This window comes from Cynocephalus volans, chromosome 3, assembly GCF_027409185.1.
Source record: "Cynocephalus volans isolate mCynVol1 chromosome 3, mCynVol1.pri, whole genome shotgun sequence".
Taxonomy (NCBI): Eukaryota; Metazoa; Chordata; class Mammalia; order Dermoptera; family Cynocephalidae; genus Cynocephalus; species Cynocephalus volans.
This window is the reverse complement of record NC_084462.1, coordinates 59047893-59067962: the sequence shown is the minus strand read 5'-3', so window position 1 is coordinate 59067962 and position 20070 is coordinate 59047893. Positions and strand designations below refer to the sequence as shown.

The window sequence follows — 20070 nt, the reverse complement described above, 5'->3', positions numbered from 1 at the left end:
CATGACATGATCCCGTATATAGAAAACCTAAAATCTATACCCAAAACTCCTAGAGCTGATAAAGGTATTCAGTCAAGTTGCAGGATACCAAATAAATACACCAAAATCAGTAGTGTTTTTATACACCAACAACAAACTAGCAGAAAAAGAAATCAAGAAAACAAGCCCATTTACAATAGCTACCAAAAGAATAAAATAAATGGGGATAAATTTAACCAAGGAGGTGAAAGATTGCTGCAATGAAAACTACAAAATGATGCTGAAAGAAATTAAAGAGGAAACCAAAAGATGGAAAGACATTCCACGTTCATGGATTGAAAGAATTAACATTGTGAAAATGTTCATACTACTCAAAGCAATCTATAGATTCAATGCAATCCCCATCAAAATACCAATGACATTCTTCACAGAAATAGAAAAAAAAATCCTAACATTCATATGGAACAACAAAAGACTCTAAATAGCCAAAGCAATTCTGAGGAAAAGAAAAAAAAAAAAAAGCCAGAGGCTTTAAATTATACTACAAAGTTATAGTAACTAAAACATCATGGTACTGACATAAAAACAGATACTTATACAAATGGAACAAAATAGAGAACCCAGAAATCAACCCACCTATTTATAGCCAACTGATTTTCAACAAAGGCATCAAGAACATAAACTGGGGAAAGGACAGCCTCTTCAACAAATGGTGCTGGGAAAACTGGATATCCAGGCGTAGAAGAATGAAACTAGACCTGTACATCTTGCCATACAGCAAAATCAATTCAAAAGGAATTAAAGGCTTAAATATAAAACCTGAAACTATAAAATTCCTAGAAGAAAACATAGAGGAAACACTTCAGGAGGTAGCACCAGGCAAAAACTTTATGACTAAGACCTCAGAAGCATAAGCAACAAAAGAAAAAATTAACAAATGGGATTATAACAAACTAAAAAATTTCTGCACAGCAAAGGAAATAATCAACAGGGTGAAAAGACAACCTATAAAATGGGAGAAAATATTTGCAAACTGTACATCTGATAAGCAATTAATATCTAGAATATATATGGGACTCAAACTACTTAACAGTAAAAAAACCCAAATAAACCAATTAAAAAAATGGGAAAAGGAGCTGAATAGATATTTCTCAAAAGAAGACATACAAATGGCCTATAAGTATATGAAAATATGCTCAACATCACTAATCATGAGAGAAATGCAAATCAAAACACATCGAGATATCATCTCACACAAGCTGGACTGGCTATTATCAGAAAGGCAGAGAACAACAAATGCTGGTGTGGATGTGGAAAAAGGGGAAAACTTATACACTGCTGGTGGGACTATAAATTAGTACAGCCATTATGGAAAACAGTATGGAGGTTTTCCAAACATTTGAAGACCATATGACCCAGAACTACCATATGAGCCTACTACAAGGTATATACCCAAAGGAATGGAAATCCTGATGACAAAGGGAAATCTGCACTCTCCCTTTATTTATTGCAGCTTTATTTACAACGGCCAAGATGTGCAACCAACCTAGATGTCCATCGACGGATAACTGGATAAGGAAAATGTGGTATATATACACAATGTAATAGTACTCAACCATAAAAAAGAATGAAATTCTGCCATTTGCAGCAGCATGGATGAACTTGAAGAAAATTATGTTAAGTGAAACAAGCCAGGCACAGAAAGAGAAATACCACATGTCCTCACTCATAAGTGGGAGGGAGGGAGGGAGAGTGGGAGGGAGGGAGGGAGGGAGGGAAGGAAGGAAGGAAGGAAGGAAGGAAGGAAGGAAGGGAGGGAGGGAGGGAGGGAGGGAGGGAGGGAGGGAAGGAGGGAGGGAGGAAGGAAGGACAGGAAGAAGGAAGGACACAATAATATATTGAACTGTCAGAAGGAGAGAACAGAACTGTGGTTACTAAAGGTGGGAAAGGGGGAGTGGGAAGGGGGATAGTGAGAAATTGGTTAAGGGGCACAAAGAACAATTATGTTTTGTAATGATGAATATGCTGATTATCCTGATTTGATCATCATATTGTATGCAAATATAGATAGTCAACTTTGTTCGCCACAAATAGGTATAATCAACTATGTTTCAATTTTTTTAAAAAGTGAAAAACAAACAAAAAAAAATGAACACAGAAAAGGGAAAATAAAAGATTCATCTGATTAACAATAACAACAAAAACTGGTTCACACAACACCCTGCATGTAAATGCTTCTAGCAGCTTAATTTGTAGGTGCCAAAGCTAGAAATAATCCAAATGTCTTTCAACTGGTGAACGAATAAACTGTAGTACCTCCATACAATGGAATATTACTAAACAATTAAAAAGAATAAATTATTGAAAAACAACATGGATTATTGCCCCCAAAAGCACTATGCTAAACCAGACTCAAAAAGCTATATCACATGTGATTACATTTAGATGACATTCTGGAAAAGGCAAAATTATAGGAATAGAAAACAGATCAGTATTTCCAGAGTCTAGGGTAGCATAGGATGACTCCAGAGGAACACAAGAGTATCTTGGAGATGATTGTGCAGGTAATTACTAGACTTACGAGTTTGACAAAATTCACAGAACTGTACACCAAGAGTATACTTTATTGTATGAGAATTATACTGCAATTTAAAAAATGTATCATGCCATATGTAATCTTCCACAATTTTTTTTCATTCAATATAATGTTTCTAATATTCAAAAAAATCAATTCTATATTAGTCTATAAAAAAAAAAAAACTGCAGTGAGTTCCAAAAGTCATAAATTATTCAGGTAACATTCTCTGACTATAATGTAGTCCAACTATAAGTGAATGATAAAAAATGAAACCCCCAAAATTTTATCATTAGAATTTTTAAAAGTCCTGGGTAAAGGAGTAAATAGATTACACATTATTTGTGGCAAGGAAAAGCAGAAGAGGGAGACTTAAAGAAACTTGAGACTAGGTGAACAATGCTAGATAATAAATTTCAATATCTCCATGAAATGGATGACTTTTTCCCAAGCGAATCTAAATTACAAAATTTATTTAAAAATTAAGAACTTGGATTGAATATAACAATTAGCAGGGGGGAAACTTGAAAATGATTTTAAAGATTGAGCCACAATCCTCTCTCTCAATCCTGCCCCCACGAGGGAAAGAAAAAGAACTGGATTTAGACAGTTGTAATAACCAGCTCTTTCACACTTTTTAAACAGATAATTTCTATGATAAAAAACCATGTAAGATTATTTAAAGGTATGAAAGACTCCAATTCATCTTACAAAACTACTATAACCTGATATCTAAATCTATAAAAGGAAAAAATAGGTCTACTTTATATAGTGTTGCCATGTACAATGCTATATTATATATTATTATGCTATTTGTTTCAATAACACACACACACAGATACACAGACCACATTGAAAAGAACAGTAAATACATATTTTTTTCTCTCTGCTGATTAGCCAATATGATAGAGTGGATATAACTATAAACTCTCAGGTAATGAAAATGAGGGGAAATGTAGGATGTTATGGATGCAGAGAAGTGTCAAAGAACAGTGCAATGTTTGGTGTTAAAATGCAAATTTTACACCACTCCAAATGGGTAAGTTCTTTTTAGGAACCAGTAGAGGAGATAGCTGGTAAAGATTAAGGCCTGTCGAAAGCCATTGGGCCTTATGAACGGCATCATAACCATCACTGGAGCCTGAGAGGAAGTGACCGATTATATCAAGAGTAGCTGGAAGAAACTACAGCTCAAGGCCTGTCATGATTTGAAGGGATTCAGAAAAAACAAAACAGCGATTGCTAATGTACGCGTCAGGAATACATCTCCAAAGCGAGTATGCTAAAATGAGCCCATAGTGGGCCAACCAGCTTTCACTCCCATTTTACATTTGAGGGTATTCTTGAACTCCACTATGCAAAACAGAGTACACCCACATTCATCGATGGCACTCATATTTATGCAAAATCCTAAATTAAATGCTAACACATCGTAGTCAGCAGCATCATACTCACAACCTCATACATCTGTCCGCTCACCCACCAAATCACTGTCAGCAAATATTCATACAGAGAAAACCAGAAACAACCAGACAGAAACTCCCTTGTAGAATCATATAAACCCACCTACTCTCATATTCATCCCAGCCTTTTCCCTGCCTATTACAATTAGGAGTTGCCCCTCCAGCTCTTTATGAGTGATCGCCACAACTGTGCTTTGGGTCCATCCCCTTCTATCTTCTTAGGAAATCTATTGATTACTTTGCATTTCATTTTCATTCTGGAGCTTTCCCATTGCCTTTTAATTGTACCCAAGACTCTCTGACATTAAATCACACCACATACACAACCCACAACCCACAACCAACAACACCATCTCAACCCACAGTGCCATCTCAACCCACAGTGCCATCTCATCATCTTCTCCTCTCTGACCTCTCGATCGTGGCCAAATTTTGCCACAAACATCGTTCTATTCATCTCCATTTTCTTGCCTATCACTCTTTCCTCAGTCCTTTCAAATCTAGCTTCCATCTCTGCTGCTCCACTGAAACGACCCTTCCTCAGGTTACCAGTGGCTTCCCATTGCCAAACCCAGAGCTGATTTTGAGTCCTGACCTCTTCTTCTCATAGAATTTTACAGCTCACTGTCCTCCACCCAGCCATCAAACGATGAATTTCTTCAAAACTCAGTCTTAGACCCTCACCACTCCTCAAAGGTATTCTCTTCCTGAAAATTCTCATCCACCCCCCTGGCTTCAAACCTTCCATATGCAGATGACTCATAAATGTATATTTCCAGTTCAGATCTCTCCACTGCTTAGCTTCAAACTCACGTATCCAACTGCCTACTTCACATCTCCATTTGGAAGCCTCAAGGCACCTTAAAATCATTATGCCCACAACCGAACTCATGACTTCCTTTGCCAAACTGGACTTCCATTGAGCACTCACCATCTCACAAAAGAATCCTAGGACTCAGACTTGCCACCTCACTCCTGCTCACCCACTCATGGACACATTCCTTTACCTCCTAAACACCTCTCACTGTCACCTGCTGTACTCCGTCTCCACCACCATCACCACTCCAGCCAACGCTCTTGCCTAGACAAGGCAATAGCTTCCTACGTGATCTCCTTATATCTGTTATATCTGTTATTACCCTTCTAGGATTCTCTACAATCAGCTAACTTTTTTGAAGTAAATAAAAAATTTTGAAGTAAAATAAAAATTTAGTCATGGAACTCTCTTTAATTACTTGAATGGCTTTTCATTGATCTTCAGATAAAGACCCGAATCAACACGGCCTGTAATGCCCCCTTTGTCTGTCCCCTGCCTCCTCTAGCATCATCCCACACTAAACCCCGTCTCATTCTCAGTCCTCCAGCTGTGCCTGGCTTCTTCAGTTCCTGGAACGTACCATGCACCCTCCTGCCACCCAGGGCCTTCACATGTGCTCTTTCTGCTGGAAATTCTCTCTGTGCCACCCCCTCCATGCCCCCCCCTCCATGCCCTCCTTTGCTTAACGAATTCCTCATCTTTTATATTTAAAGTGTAATTGTCTTTAGGGAGGCATTCCTTACTTCCCTAGTTAGTTAGGTCAAGTGTCCCCTGTTATATGCTTTCACAGCTTCATCTACTTCTTTTGTATTTGTAATTTTACGTATATGTGTATGATTATCTAATCAATGCACTTCCCTCATGAGAGTTGAGTTCTGAAGCAAGAATGTACTGAGTTGCTATCACTTAGATCAGTGGCTGGCACACAGAAACATGCATTAAATATTTGTAGAATGTTGTTTTTAAATGAAACAATAGGTTGACTCCTGCTACTGTCAGGACCAAGACAAGGCTGGCATTTTCCACCTCATTTATCATTGTTCTAAAAATTCTAGACAATGCAATAAGCTATGAAACTTAATCTATTGAAAAGGGAAAGACAAAATCATCTTAATTGCAGATGATTACTTAGAGAACTCATAAAAATGAACTGGAAAACTATTAGAAGTATTAAGAGGTTCAGCAGTTTGGTCAGATTTTTAAAAAGAGAACAAATCAACAGCATTCCAATATAAGAGGAATATTTTATTACTATATTATAAAATAATCATCCCTCTAATACGTATCACATACCACATACCAGACACTGCGATCAAACACTTCTCCAACATCACCTTATTTAATAATCACATTTAATCCTTTCAGCAATCCTAATGAGGTAGGTATGATTATTCTCATTATACAAAAACAAACCACACATCTACAAATCTGAACAATCAATGCAAAGAAAGAGGCAGAGCTGGGGTTCAAAATGGGGTCAGGCTTCAAAAGTCCATGCATACACTATATCCTTTATATTAGAAAATATAAAGGTAAAAAAGAAAATGGCCACTAAAAGCAACAAACAATATAAAATACAAAATAAGAACTTTGGTAAGGAATTTTTATGAGGCAGCAAATTACAAAACCTTACCAGAAGGTACTAAAAAAGTAAGCACATCTTCCAGGATGTATATGTACACACACACACACACACACACACACACACACACACACACACACACACACACTGCTGCATACATACAAACCTACACTTACTTTGGAAGCTGGAGATTGCATATGTCTGGATTCTTCATGCTTTTAGAAATTGAACAAGAATTCTCTGTTGCTATTCCAATGTGAAAGCACATTTATGCAAGGTTCTTAAGCATCAGTAATTACAACAAATAGATTTATTTTTATTTCCTGTATGATGTGAAGATAGGTTAGAAAATACAGTTGACCCTTGAACAGCAAGGGTTTGAAATGCATGTGTCCACTTAGATGCAGGTTCAGTAGAGCCAACTGTGGGCTTGAGTCTGCAGAATTTGGTATGCAGGGGTGGGGGGTAGGGGGTAAGGAGGATGGGGGGGTCCTGAAACCTATCCCCTGAGTATACAGAGGGTCAACTCTACAAGTACACAGAATATCAGGATGCAACCAAAACTTTATCTTTTCAGAAACCTGTAATTTGTATACATTACTTATTTTATTTTTTTTTTTTGCCAGAAACAGGAATGTTGAAGAAATAACTACATTCCTGTGGAAATATCCTTTTCCTGTGGTTGTCAGTCATTGCAGACTTATCTTCTCTGCTATCCAGGGTGAGGATTAAAACTCCCCATCCATAACCAACACATAAGTGGATTTACAGAGGCTGAGCTTCCAGAACCACATTAAAATAGATCACAGAGAGGCAAGGATCACTGACTACAAGCAGTGTAATTGGGACAATAAAACCAAATAACCAAAAGCTGTGCTCCATCAAGGCAAACACTGTGTCTTATTCTTCTTCTATCTCTGATATTTAGAGGAGAACTCAATGAAGAACCACGGAGTCTAGCATACTGCAGGCGCCCAATTCCCAGCCTTTATAGTGGATTTTAGTTTCATCTCTTAGCTCTTCAGTTTCATAAAATTTAGTTATTCATTTATAAGAAAACTTACAGCTTGAATCCAAGAAATCAAAAACATTACTTTTTGCGACATTAGGAAGCTTATTATGTGCACCTACGGTTCAACCAACTCTAGCGAAAGAATAAGAATTAAATTGTTCGTTTTCTACTTTGGACTTTGTGATGGATTCTTAGTCTCAGTTTCCCCAATTGCAAAATTTGGGTTAATGGGTGTCCGAGTCCATTTCAATAACATGATTACAGGATTATATGTTAAAATACACATTTAGAAGGCTAAATTGCTGCCTGAGTGTTGGAAGATTACCAACTTGAACTCTGTTAAAATTTTTTAAATGTGTTCCAGGTACACAAGAATATGTCAGATAGCAAATGGGCACTTTCACATCACCCATCTGAGTACTCAGTTGCATTTCTGACAGGTTCAAGGCAGTTTCTCTTCTCACAGAAAGCCAAAAGGTCCACAGTCCACAGTTCCAATAAACTCAATTAGTCAAGTTTCACAAAACTTGCATGTTTTAAATGGATTCAAAGGTCATTCTGTCTACTCCTAGGTATATACTCAGGAGAAATGAAAACATGTGTCCATACAAAAACATGTATATAAATATTCATGCCAGCATTATTCATAATACTTAAAACATGCAAACAAACCAAATTTCAATCAACTGATGAATGGATAAATAACATGTGGTATATTCTCACAATGGAATACTATTTGGCCATAAAAGGAATGAATTACTAATACATGCTACAACATGGACGAACCTTGAAAACACTATGCTAAGTGAAAAAAGGCAGTCACAGAGAACCACATTATTGTATGACTCCATTACATGAAATGCACAGAATAAACAGAAAGCAGATTAATGGTTGTCAGGGGCTGAGGTTTAAGGGAAAATGGGGTATGATTGCTTAAGGATGCAGGGTCTCTTTTGCGGTCTATTGAAGTGTTCTAAAATTGATTGTGCTGATGGTTGCTTTGTGAATATATTAAAAACCACTATATTATATACTTCAAATGCATAAATTGTATACTATATGAATTATATCTTAATAAAACTGCTACAGAAAAAAACTGAAAATCATTCCCTTGGGTACAGCCATCCTGGAGGTGAAGTCTAGGACCATCTCAGTGGGCACTGGGGACACAAGAGTAGATTCTAGCATTTTTAGTACCAGGCTCCAAATGGGAAGTCAAACAGCAGACACTCCCAACCAAATTAGAGTTTACCTAGTCATCTTTCTCTGGGCAACTCCAACTGGTCTGTTGAGTTCTAAGCACCCAACCTGCTGTGCTTTCCCAACTTCAGGGGCCCTTCCCAGTCAGGAAAAAAATTTAAATCATGGATGACAGAGTATTAGATGAAACAATGATTCTATCAAGGACAATGTTTAAAAGCTTGAGACTAACAACATAGATTGGGGTGTGGGGGAATGGTGTTGGTGGTGAAAGCAAGACTCATTTCTGCTCTCCTAGTGAAAGACACAGCTCCAGGTCTCTGGTGAAACCACAGCAATGTGGTGATTCAGAAGTGGTGAAGCCAGATGGCATCTTATAATCATGTCGTAGAAAGTTCCAGGCGCCTATTATTGTGATTGAATGAAGGACCAACTTTGTATCTCAGCGGCTATCTCCAGAGGCTTTCCCCAGACTCATCAAGAGAAAGCATCAGTTTCAACATTGCTAAGGGCATGTCAGTGTTATAGTTTCCAAGACATAACAAAAATGTGTACAGGATCCTTACCTCGGAGGTAAGGGAGTTGAGATTTGGGCAGGAACAGACACGAGGCAGTGTTGGGGGCAACTGAGACTTTAAGGGAAGAGACAGCCGAAATTTAAGGTCCAAGTGAACCAGAAAGTCTAGGTTTCTAGTTAGATGGGATGGGCTTCTAGGACTAGGGAGAAGCAAGTAAGGAAGGGAGAGAGAATCTGGAGGCATCTCAGGGTTTGTTTCATAAATTCCACATGTATAACTCTGTATGAAAGGCAGTAGCTTAGCTACAGCCTGGGGGGAAGGCACATGCCACCTTAGCTGGGTTTATTGCCAGGCTGGCAATGTTAGAGAACAGGTGTCAAGGGTAGGCAGGTTTAGAGGTTGAATTATACAGGAAGAAGAAAGACAGATTCCATCAAGTCATGGACACTAGATGGCAAGGCTTGAGAATTCAGGCTCATGAGTCTGGAGCAAAAAGGATAAGGGGTTTAGGCACAATGACTAGGCCAGGAACTCCACGATCAATAAGGAGTTCCAAGTAATGTGCTCAGGACCACCAGGAGGGGTGCGGCATGCTCTTAAGGTAACAGCTCTAAGGCAGCACTCCTTGTATTTCTCCCACCATTGGCTGGGACTGACGTCAGCGCGTGTTTAGGCACCAAGCCCATTCCATGGCAGCTAGCTGGAAGGCACAGTCAGGAGTTGGAGGACAGGGTCAGGGGCCCTTGAGTCCTGATGAGACTGTCTCCTACATGTTAGTAAAAGATCTAGCTTTCCTATTGGTTATTTCTATCATTTTTACTCTCAACAGAGCCCTAGAGAGTGGCTATCTGGACTCCTGCTCCCTGCTCATCTGTTCCCTTTCAGATCCTAGAATGCTTACATAATTCTGAGGCCAGCTTCTCACCCTAATGGGGTCACCTGGCTATACAACCACTTTCTAATCCTAACAGGGTTTCCTGACTATGTGTGTCACCGCATACACACATAAATCATAGTGATTTGTTTGTTCTGCACTCGTTGCTGGTGCAATGTGATGCTATAAACCTAACTATTTTCTGAGGAAGACCTTTGACTGAGAGTTGCACCAGATACAGCAGTTCTAGGCAGCCTCAATCTGTAAGACTGATTTATGCACAAGATTTGTCTCAACTTAATCTATTCTGAATTTTCCTGTATTCCCTATTAACCAGTCACCCCCTCCCCATCTCAGTTATGCAGATTTTTTAGGTCAAGGAAACAACATTTTTTGGCCAGGATACAGTCTCACTAACTTTTAAGTTTTTAAAATAATCACTACAACAAAATAAAAGAAGGGAAAAGCATAGTTTTCAGTTATTTAAATGACTTCGCCTTCTTAAAACTTTTGCTAACTTGCCTATTTGGCTAACCCAATTTAGTAATTTCTCAAACCATTAGCAATGCATGACATAACTGTTCTCAAGCAAAGATTCAAATACCTCCCAAACACGTTGCCGTGCACGGGGTGAAGCCAGCGTACTCCCAGTCGTAAGTCATCTCACTGTCCTCGCGGAGAGAGACATCAGGCTCTCGGGAGGCAGGGCTCTCGTCACATGCTTCAAGGAGACAAGGCCGTTCAGTGGGCAGCCTGGGGCCTTCGCACTCTTCCTCGGGCAGCTCAGTCTCTGTCTGCGTGAACGTGAGGAGCACGCGGCACTTCACCTCACGGACCTGCACGCCTGGCCCACACGTGGTACTGCAGGCTGACCAGGGTTCCGGAATGAACCTAGGGAAAACCAGGGAGCCACCAGAGGAGGACACTGGTGATCATCAAATATAGGCCATCAAAGGAGGAGTGACAAGTGTTCAATGAATTAAAAATAAAATAACCAGCTTCATTCAGAGGGAATTCGATACATGTGGAATGCTATGCTTTTGTTGATGGTCAATTATGCAGTTAACGCATTTTCAAATCTTATTAGCACCAGAAAGAATTCTTCACTACAGATATACTCTACTTTTGCATCCATTCATAATTCAAATTCTGTGCTATGACCCTTGCAAAACATTATTACAAAGCTTTTCTTTAAGATTTAGTAACAAATAAACTATCATGTAGAGATCATTTCTAATCTGCTTTCCCTTATTATATGAAGATTTTCACCAATATGTATTCAACAAATCTTTACTAAGCTTATCCTTTGTAACAAGCAAGGTTTTATTAAACTGTCTCAGTGTTTCAGAGCTAAATTGTAGGATAACTTAAATGCTTTCTGCAGAGTAGATGAAGCTTTAATTTTTTATATATATTTAATATATGAGTACAAATACACTGAGCTTCTGAATCTTCTTGAAAATATAAAAGTATTGTACAATCTGACTGAATAAAGCATTTATTTCTTATCCTGAATTATTATGCACTAGATCAAAGGTAATAAAACTACAGCCTACAGGTCAAATCCGGCCCACCTGTTTTTGTGCAGTTTACAGATAACAATGATTTTTACATTTTTAAAACGTGGGAGGGGGGAGAAAAAGGATAATATTTTGTGACATGTGAAAATTACATAAAATTCAAATTTTAGTATCCATAATTAAAGCTTTACTAGAACACAGCCACACTCATGTCGACCTATTGTCTACGGCTGCTTTTATGCTACACAGCAAAGCTGAATATTTGTGACAGAGCATGCTGGGCCTGCAAAGCCTGAAATGTTTACTATCTGGAACTTTACAAAAAATGTTTACAGAGCCCTGCATTGAATTAAAAAAATTGATTCAGGAGGGCTGGCCGGGTAGCTCAGTTGGTTAGAACATGGTGCTGATAACACCAAAGTCCAGGATTCAATCCCTATACCAGCCAGCTGCCAAAAAAAAAAGATTCAGTAGGAACAGATATATTTAAGATACTCTGAAGCAACACTTTGTATTATGAGATATTAATAAATGACAGGCAAGAAAGAGTACAGTGGTAGAATAAGTGCAGAAAACTTGGGTTCAATAATGCTCAACAGCTTCATTTACTGCAAAACATTTCCAAAGACTATAATATATAAATGCCTACTATAAATACTTAAGACAGGAATATGATATGAATCATTATATAAACTAAAGTGAATGCAGATCCCTATTCATGGGATAATGTTCTACTAAATAACTTCAGAAAATGCTGCTGAGATGTTTGTTTCAGATGCATTTCCAAAGCATAATGTTTTGAACCTCAGAAAGACAGGGTTGTAAAGTGCTTGTAGAGTCATCCACTCTTCTTTCCCCAGACAAGACTTCATCACAGTTGTCCACAACAGCACATCCCCAATCAGCAGAATGAGATGCCATTGCTATATATGAGCCCCATAAACATATATCAATAAACACAAAATTGTGTTCATTGTGTTGGAAATTGTTAGTGGGGAACTCTATTCTCTATCCTCATATTCCATGAGAGTGCTTGCTCAGCTCCCCAGGATGGAGCAGTATTGGAGTATTATTTGCTCTTTTCATTTACTCTTTTCTTTCTTTGTTACTCTCATGCTAGAACTGGAAAGGAGCCTGGTTAAGATGAGGCATCCATACAATGTAATAATATGCTCGTTTAAAAGAAGGAGGTGGGTCTACATGAATTGATAAGAAATAATCTCATCTTGGAGATTATTAAATGAAATTAGTATGGGGTATATACTGTCTCTTTTGTCTAAACATCAAAAAAGCTATATATGCATATATATATATATATATATATATATATATATACTATATATTAGACAAGGGTACTTCGAAAAGTTCAGGGAAAAATAGAATTAAAAAATAATACAAATCTTTCCGTGAACTTTTTGAAGTGCCCTCATATATGGTGGTGTGTGTGTGTGTGCATATATATATATAGCATACATATATGCTGGTTTGTATATAATTTCACTTTTCTGGAAAAAATTACAAGTGTCAGAAATTGGAGTGTGTCAAGAGGGAGCCTTTTACTTTTTGTTTAATATCGTTAAAAGGTTTAAATTTTATAACCATGTGCATACTCTACCTTTATAACCAGTAATTTTTTCTCTTTTTCTCCTTAGTAATAAAAATTGGGGATTTTGTTTAAATGGGAAGTAGATATTTCATTCAAATTGAACTCCTGTGTCTTGGTGATTGAGAATCCTGAGAGGAGACGTAGTAAGTGAGAAGGTTTACCTCAGCTCGCAACAGGACAAATGATAATTATATTCAATGATTTCCTAGGTTTCCAGGGTATTTCAAATTGATTTTCAATGGTCTTTTTAAAGGTCCTCTTAAAAAACATATGTCAGAGCCATCCAAATTAGCAATGAGTGATTGGGGAGGGGAAGGGGGGAAAGCCACGGCAACTTAAAAAAAATTAAGCATAGCCCAGCATGATTTTCTTTTATATATTATTTTTTATTTAAACAAAAGATATTATAGCATCCACATAATTTTGAGTCTTGCTCCCCCCCGCCATGCCCTTCTTCTACAGTTATTTTTTTTAAAATAAAGAAAGGAACAGCTGCATGAAAACATTTGAAGAGCCATGTCTGGCAAAATACAACAAGAGGAACAGACTGTGTTCCTTACATCTTTTGCACAATATTAAAACTTGAAAAGAATATTAACTCATTAATGTGAGGGCTTAGAGATGAGACAATAAAACAACAGAATAAAATAGAAAACTGCAGAGCTGAGGAAACAAAGTGAAACATAACAACAACAACACTATTACAGATCTAACAAGCAATTCGGAACCAGGAAAAAAATGAATGACATAGAGGAAAGACTTGGAAGTGAATGCAATGTTCAGACAGAGAGAAAGAGAAGCTATGAAGCAATTAGAGGGTGGAGGGGAAATGGGCTGCAAAGAAAACTTTCAGGGATTAAGGAAATGTTCTGCATCTTGCGTGGGGCTGGGGTTTTATGGGTGTATACACCCATCAAACTCATCTATGGTGCACTTTAATAAATAGTGCATTATATGGTAAATTACATCTCTATAAAATTGATTTTTAAAATGCAATTTTTAGGGACAAAGTGAGATAGAATCTAAGTGCTCCAATATTAAAGATAATTGGATTCTTCAAGTAGATACCCCAATTTATGAAACAGAAAAAGTGTTCAGAAATAAAATACGGAAAAACGTCCCTAAACTACATCTTGAAGGGGTACACTATCTTCCAGGAAAAAATGATAAAAAAATGATTAATATTAAAGCTTAGAGGTGTAGGCAGAATAATGGCCCCTCAAATATTCCCATACCCTAATCCCTAGAATGTGTGAATATGTTATGATTCATGGTAAAAAGGACTTTATGGGTGTGATTAAGGTCACAGACTGCTATGGTCTGAACGTTTGTCCCCTCCAAAGCTCATGTGGAAGCTTGATCCTTAATGTGGCCATGTCGAGAGGTGGGGCTTTTGGGAGGTGATTATATACTGAGGGCTCTGCCCTCATGAATAGATTAATCCATTCACAGATTAACAGATTAATAGACTAAGTGATGAGTGGGTTGTCACAGGAGGGGCACTGGTGGCTTCACAAGGAGAGCGAATGAGCACATTAACATGCACTTTTGCCCCCTCACTATGTGATACCCCGTGCCACCTCAGGACTCTGCAGAGAGCTCCCACCAAGAAGGCCCTCACCAGATGTGCCCTCTGAACCTGGACTTCTCAACTTCCCAAACTTTAAGAAATAAATTCTATTTCTTTAGAAATTACCCAGTTTCAGGTATTCTGTTAAAAGTGACAAAAAATGGACTAATGCACAGACCTTGAGATGAAGATAATCCTGGCATATCCTGCTGGTCTTGATCTAATCATGAGTCCTTAAAAAGAGAAATTTCTCCAGCTGAAGTCAGAGAGATGCAGCAGAACAAGAGGCAAGAGAGAAGTGAAGCGTAAGGGGGACTTACGCTTAACCACGGCTGCTGCTCAAAGATGGAACAGGGCCCAAGCCAAGGCATGCAGGCGGTCTCCAGAAATTGAGAAGCTCCCAGCCAACAACGAGCAAGGAAATGGAAATCTCAGTTCTACAACTTCATGCACCTGAATTCTGCTAACTACCTGAACAAGCCTGTAGGTGGATTCTCCCCTAGGGCCTCCAGAAAAAACCTCAGACTGACAGACACCTTGATTTTGGTCTAGTGGGAACTGGAGCAGGGAAATCAGTTGAATCTACTGGGCTTATGACCTACAGAGCTGTGAGATAATAAATTTGCACTGTTTTACACCACTAAGTTTGAGGTAATATGTTAAGGCAGCCATGGAAAAGGAATACACCTGGCTAAAAAATTCAAATTTTAAGGATGAAGAAAGAATTGTGTAGGAATCTAAGCACAAAAAGCAAGTCTCCTATAAGAATAAAAAGCCAGGTGGACCTCAGATGCACACAGCATTCAAAACCAGAAAAAGATGGAGTAAGAGTTTTGGAAGAGAAAAAATCTGGATCCCAAGAATATTATGTCCAGTCAAATTGTTATTCAAGTACAAAGGCAATAATTTTTTGTAAAATAGGAACAATAATAGTACCTACTTAATGGGGTTGGGTGAGGATTAAATGAGATGTTATCAGAGTTAAAAGCTCAATAAGTACAATAAAATAAAAATAGCAACAACTGGCATTCACTGCATTGTTACTCATGTGAGATACTGTTCTTAGGGCTTCACATAAATTTTATTATTTACTCAGAATGACAAACCCTATCAAGAATTGTTATTCCCACTTTACAGATGGGGAAACTGAAGTGCACAGAAGTAATTTGCTGAAGGTTAAACAGTAGCTGCTGGCATTATTTTACAGTGCCTCAGCAGTATTAGAGGTGAGAGATGCATTTTAAGACCATCTAGGATGACAGTAAAAGGATCCACAGAAAATATGACAATACCATTTTAGGGAATTTATTTTTTTATTTCCAGAATAAACAAACAAAACACCAATGTCTAATTGATAAAATAATTCTTCACCATAAAAGACGAAGAAAGGAACATGAATTAGTAAAAGAAAAACATATTTGAGGAAAATATTATCAAAAAGAAGAAAATTTTATAGCATCTACTTAAAATTTGAGAACAATAAAAGTTAAGAAAACATTTTATAAAACAAAAGAAAAGGTAGTATTAAAAAGTCAAAACATGAAGAAGAAAAAAAATCTGGGTTAGCTGGGAAAAGAACGAAAAACATTTTTTAAAAATGTAATGTTTGTTTCTATAACAAGAAAATCCAAATAAACAGTATGGAAATACATTCATTGATGAGAAGGGCAAGTGCTTTAGTGCTTTTGTTTGAAGGGGAGGTGCGCTTCCAAAACACAGAGGAAAAAAGACAAAGCAAATAAGTAAGATGTTAAAAAAGGGGGAGGAGATTCAATACAGATAATTGGTGAATAAATAAGAAATATAATTGAAGAGGCATAAATATTATAGGAGAAAACTTTCGTGCACCCAAGAAAGATCTGAATCTACGCCCTAAAAGCCATCACTGTTTACCAAAATGACTGAGAAAAAAATAAAACAACCCCCCCCCCCGGAGTTATTCTAGAGAAACAGTCTAATTTTAAGCATGTGAATAAAAATCTTATATCTAAGCAGAAAAAAAGAACAGTTGCCAACAAAAGGAAAAAAGGCAGTTTAGGCTCAAATCTTTCCCCTACAATGTCAAAAGACAGAGAACTCCAGAGTCACATGCTCACATTTTTCAGAAAAGAAAAAAGAAGCTTGTAAAAAACAAGAGTTCACGCTTCTGCTCATCCAAGATGGTATAAGAAAGACATTTCTAAGTATAGAGTATCTTAGAGATTATGCCATCTGTGTAATCTCCCTGAAAAAAATACCCAAAGATCAACTCCAATTCAATGACAATTTAATTTTAAAACCGAATTAAAATAATGTGTGATATAAAAATTTGTAGGGAGAATTAAAATACTTTAAACATATAATTAATTCTAAATAACTATAGAAAATATAGAACCTAATCAAATGTCATAAAGGTTTTTTTTTTTTCCAAAAAAATAAATTGCATAGAATAACCAGGATTTACTACTAACTATCTCGGCTCCAAATATCAGAGTTTAATAACAAAAATCAGGAGGTTTAGAAAACAGGTTGGGAATAAAGAAAACCACGCCAATTTACTCATTTTAAACGTGGAGAAGTCCACAGAAATGGCATCATTCTTGATCTTTATGATAAAAATAATATAGATTTGAGTATGCTAAAAAATGAAATTATAATAGGTAAATCTTCTGTTATTCTGGAAACAAAAATCAAGAAAATATAGATCATATAGGAAAACATAAGAAATAAGGAAACCCTTAAAGTGGAGACCAGAACTGTTAGTAATGATAACCAATTTAAATGGATTAAACTCTCCTATTAAAAATCCAGAGACTCTAACCAAATTTTAAACTCTATAGAAGATACAAATAAAATGAAATGATTTCGGAAATGTACAAAGCATAAGACTAAACAAAATCCTAGACAAGAAAAATACAAATAAATATAAAGTGGAAGACCAAGAATGCAGGTGTAAATATTAGAAAAGAATAAACAGAATAGACAAAATTATCATTATTTGAAGATGCCATGATAACTATAAAAAACAGTAAAATTAACTGAAAATTTGGGGGGAAAAATGAGAGTTCAATAAAGTAGTCCAATTATGTTTGTATGTGCGTGTGTGTATCTACTCATATAGGTGTATAGACATATATTCTAAAATTACCCATTTTTCGCAGAATTCAGCTAACACCTCCTGTAAATGTGAGCTGACATGCACTATGTTAAGCATATTACTTAGATATTATTTATTATAACTTTCACAACAACCTTGTGAATAAGTATTGCTATTTTCCTGATTTTATAGATGAAAAAAAACTGAGGCTCTAAAGGTATAAGAAAATTTTTCTAAGTTCTGTGGGTTTGTAAATAAAAACTTTATAAGAAATGTGCAGGGCTGATATGACTAAAACTACAAAATACTGACGGGTTTTAGCTCCAAAGATCTGAATAAATGGAAAAAACACTACAGGCTCTTGAATAAGAAGACTCAAAATTATAAAGATCTTTGTTTTCCCATAATTTATTTAGAAAACTAATGCAGTTCCAATCCAAACCTCTGAGGCAATTTTGGGGGGAGGTTGGAAACAGACAATACTACTCTAAATTTTATGGAAGGTTAGGTGAGAACAGTCAAGAACTTTTTTAAAAGGAATAACAATTACAGAGTACTTGTATAGCTCTATGGGGAAAAGTATTAAGAGGATACAGGAATTCAAATAATATGGTACTGGCACTGGAATATTTAGTTCACACAACGATGACATTTTTAAAATCAAAGTAGGTAGTTTAGATTATTCAACAGACAGTGCTAGGGCGATAGGTTAATTACTTGTAAAAAATTAAGTTAGGCTGATGTTACTTACCACATGTCAAAGTAAATTCCCTATAGATCAAAGTTAAGTGTAAAATGTAAAATCATAAAAAATACTAGAAAATAGCCTTTTTTAAAAAAGGTAATTTCCCAGTGTTGATGTAGATGCGGGAAAGCAAGCAAGCTCCAGCCCTGAGCTGACACAGGAAATCAATACTGACTTTCTGAAAGGAAATTTGACAGTAGAAATTAAATACCTTCCATGTGCCTATCTTCTGGCCCAGAAATCCCACTCCAGCAAATAGGTCTTCATGAGATCATTAGAGATGTGCAATTTGAGATTTGCTGTAGCTTATTTAGCATAGTGACTAATGAGAAACAAACTGTGGACAACCAGAGAGTCTTTCTAAAATGGAACAGTGATTACGTCACTACCCTGGTTAAAATCCTTAAATGGCTCCCACTGCCTCCAGATCAAGTCCAAGCTCCTTAATGATCTGTGGAAGACCTCCAAGACTTGCTTGCTTCTCCGGCTGCATCCTTGCTGCAACCCAGGCCCCCCACCCACTCAAACCACCTCAACAACCGGTGTGACCCACATGGGCCGGTCAGCCTGCACACAAGCCTCTACCCCAAATATCTGACACGCTGTTGTCTGACACCTTAGGACATTTTAGGATCTCATTTCATGGACCCTCTCTCCCAGAAAGCCATCCCTAACCCCTTACACTAACATAATGTAATCTTGCAATACCATAATGTAATTATACATTGTAATCTTACAAAACCACATGATACCATAATGTAATCACTCACTTCTCTGTCTGCTCCATGAGACCATCCTAAGGACAGGTGAGACCTGAATTCGGGTGATCTGACATGAAACTACAGCTCTTTCTAGTATCACACGCCATAGAATCACCGTCCAGCACTCCATAGTTCTGAACCATTGGACAGTTCCTTAACCTTTCTGTGCCTTGGTATCCTCAGCCCCAAAACGAAGATAATAACACCTCCTCAGGGGGTTGTTGTGAGAATTAAATGAGTTAATCCACGCAGAACACTTAGAACAGGTCTGGCACCAAAAAGTCCATTACTTGTTGTTATTACTTGTCAGAAAAACAGATTCCTGAAATACAAATATAACCTCATTTGATTTTCACAAATACAATTCCCACAAATGGAAAAGCTAAAATAGCAGTGAAGAAACAAGCAAAGTGTTCTAAGTCTATCCTATTTCCTTCATTTTCATAGACAAAATACGGAAAAGGGAGACAAGACTGCCGAAGTGTCGAGAATCCCATAGAAACGAAGAAGGTTTCAGGGAGGATCTTTTAAAACAACGACGAACTGTATCAACTGTCAACACATTCCACAGCTGAAAGCTAAGAAGGTCAAAACTGCACTTCCTTTGGCTTAGCTTTATAAGCTATAATTTTTATTTTCCTAATTAGAAAAAAAAAAAAAAAAGCCTTTCGAACATCCACTACCCATGTAAATTCAGAGCTCGGGCCATTGTAAACCACAAAGGCAGAAATATTTATCTTGTCCAGGCTCGTTTGGCAGGCTTGACTCAAGG

The 20070-nt window shown here is 37.2% G+C and overlaps 1 protein-coding gene across 1 annotated transcript in view; it reads right to left on the bottom strand.

Moving 5' to 3' along the window:
• Positions 1-20070, bottom strand: part of ADAMTSL3 (ADAMTS like 3) — a 345110-nt gene that overhangs the window by 98412 nt on the left and 226628 nt on the right. Inside the window, exon 15 of the mRNA XM_063090639.1 lies at positions 10625-10911. Within this exon, the coding sequence (XP_062946709.1) occupies positions 10625-10911 (287 nt within the window). The remainder of the gene's footprint in view (positions 1-10624; positions 10912-20070) is intronic.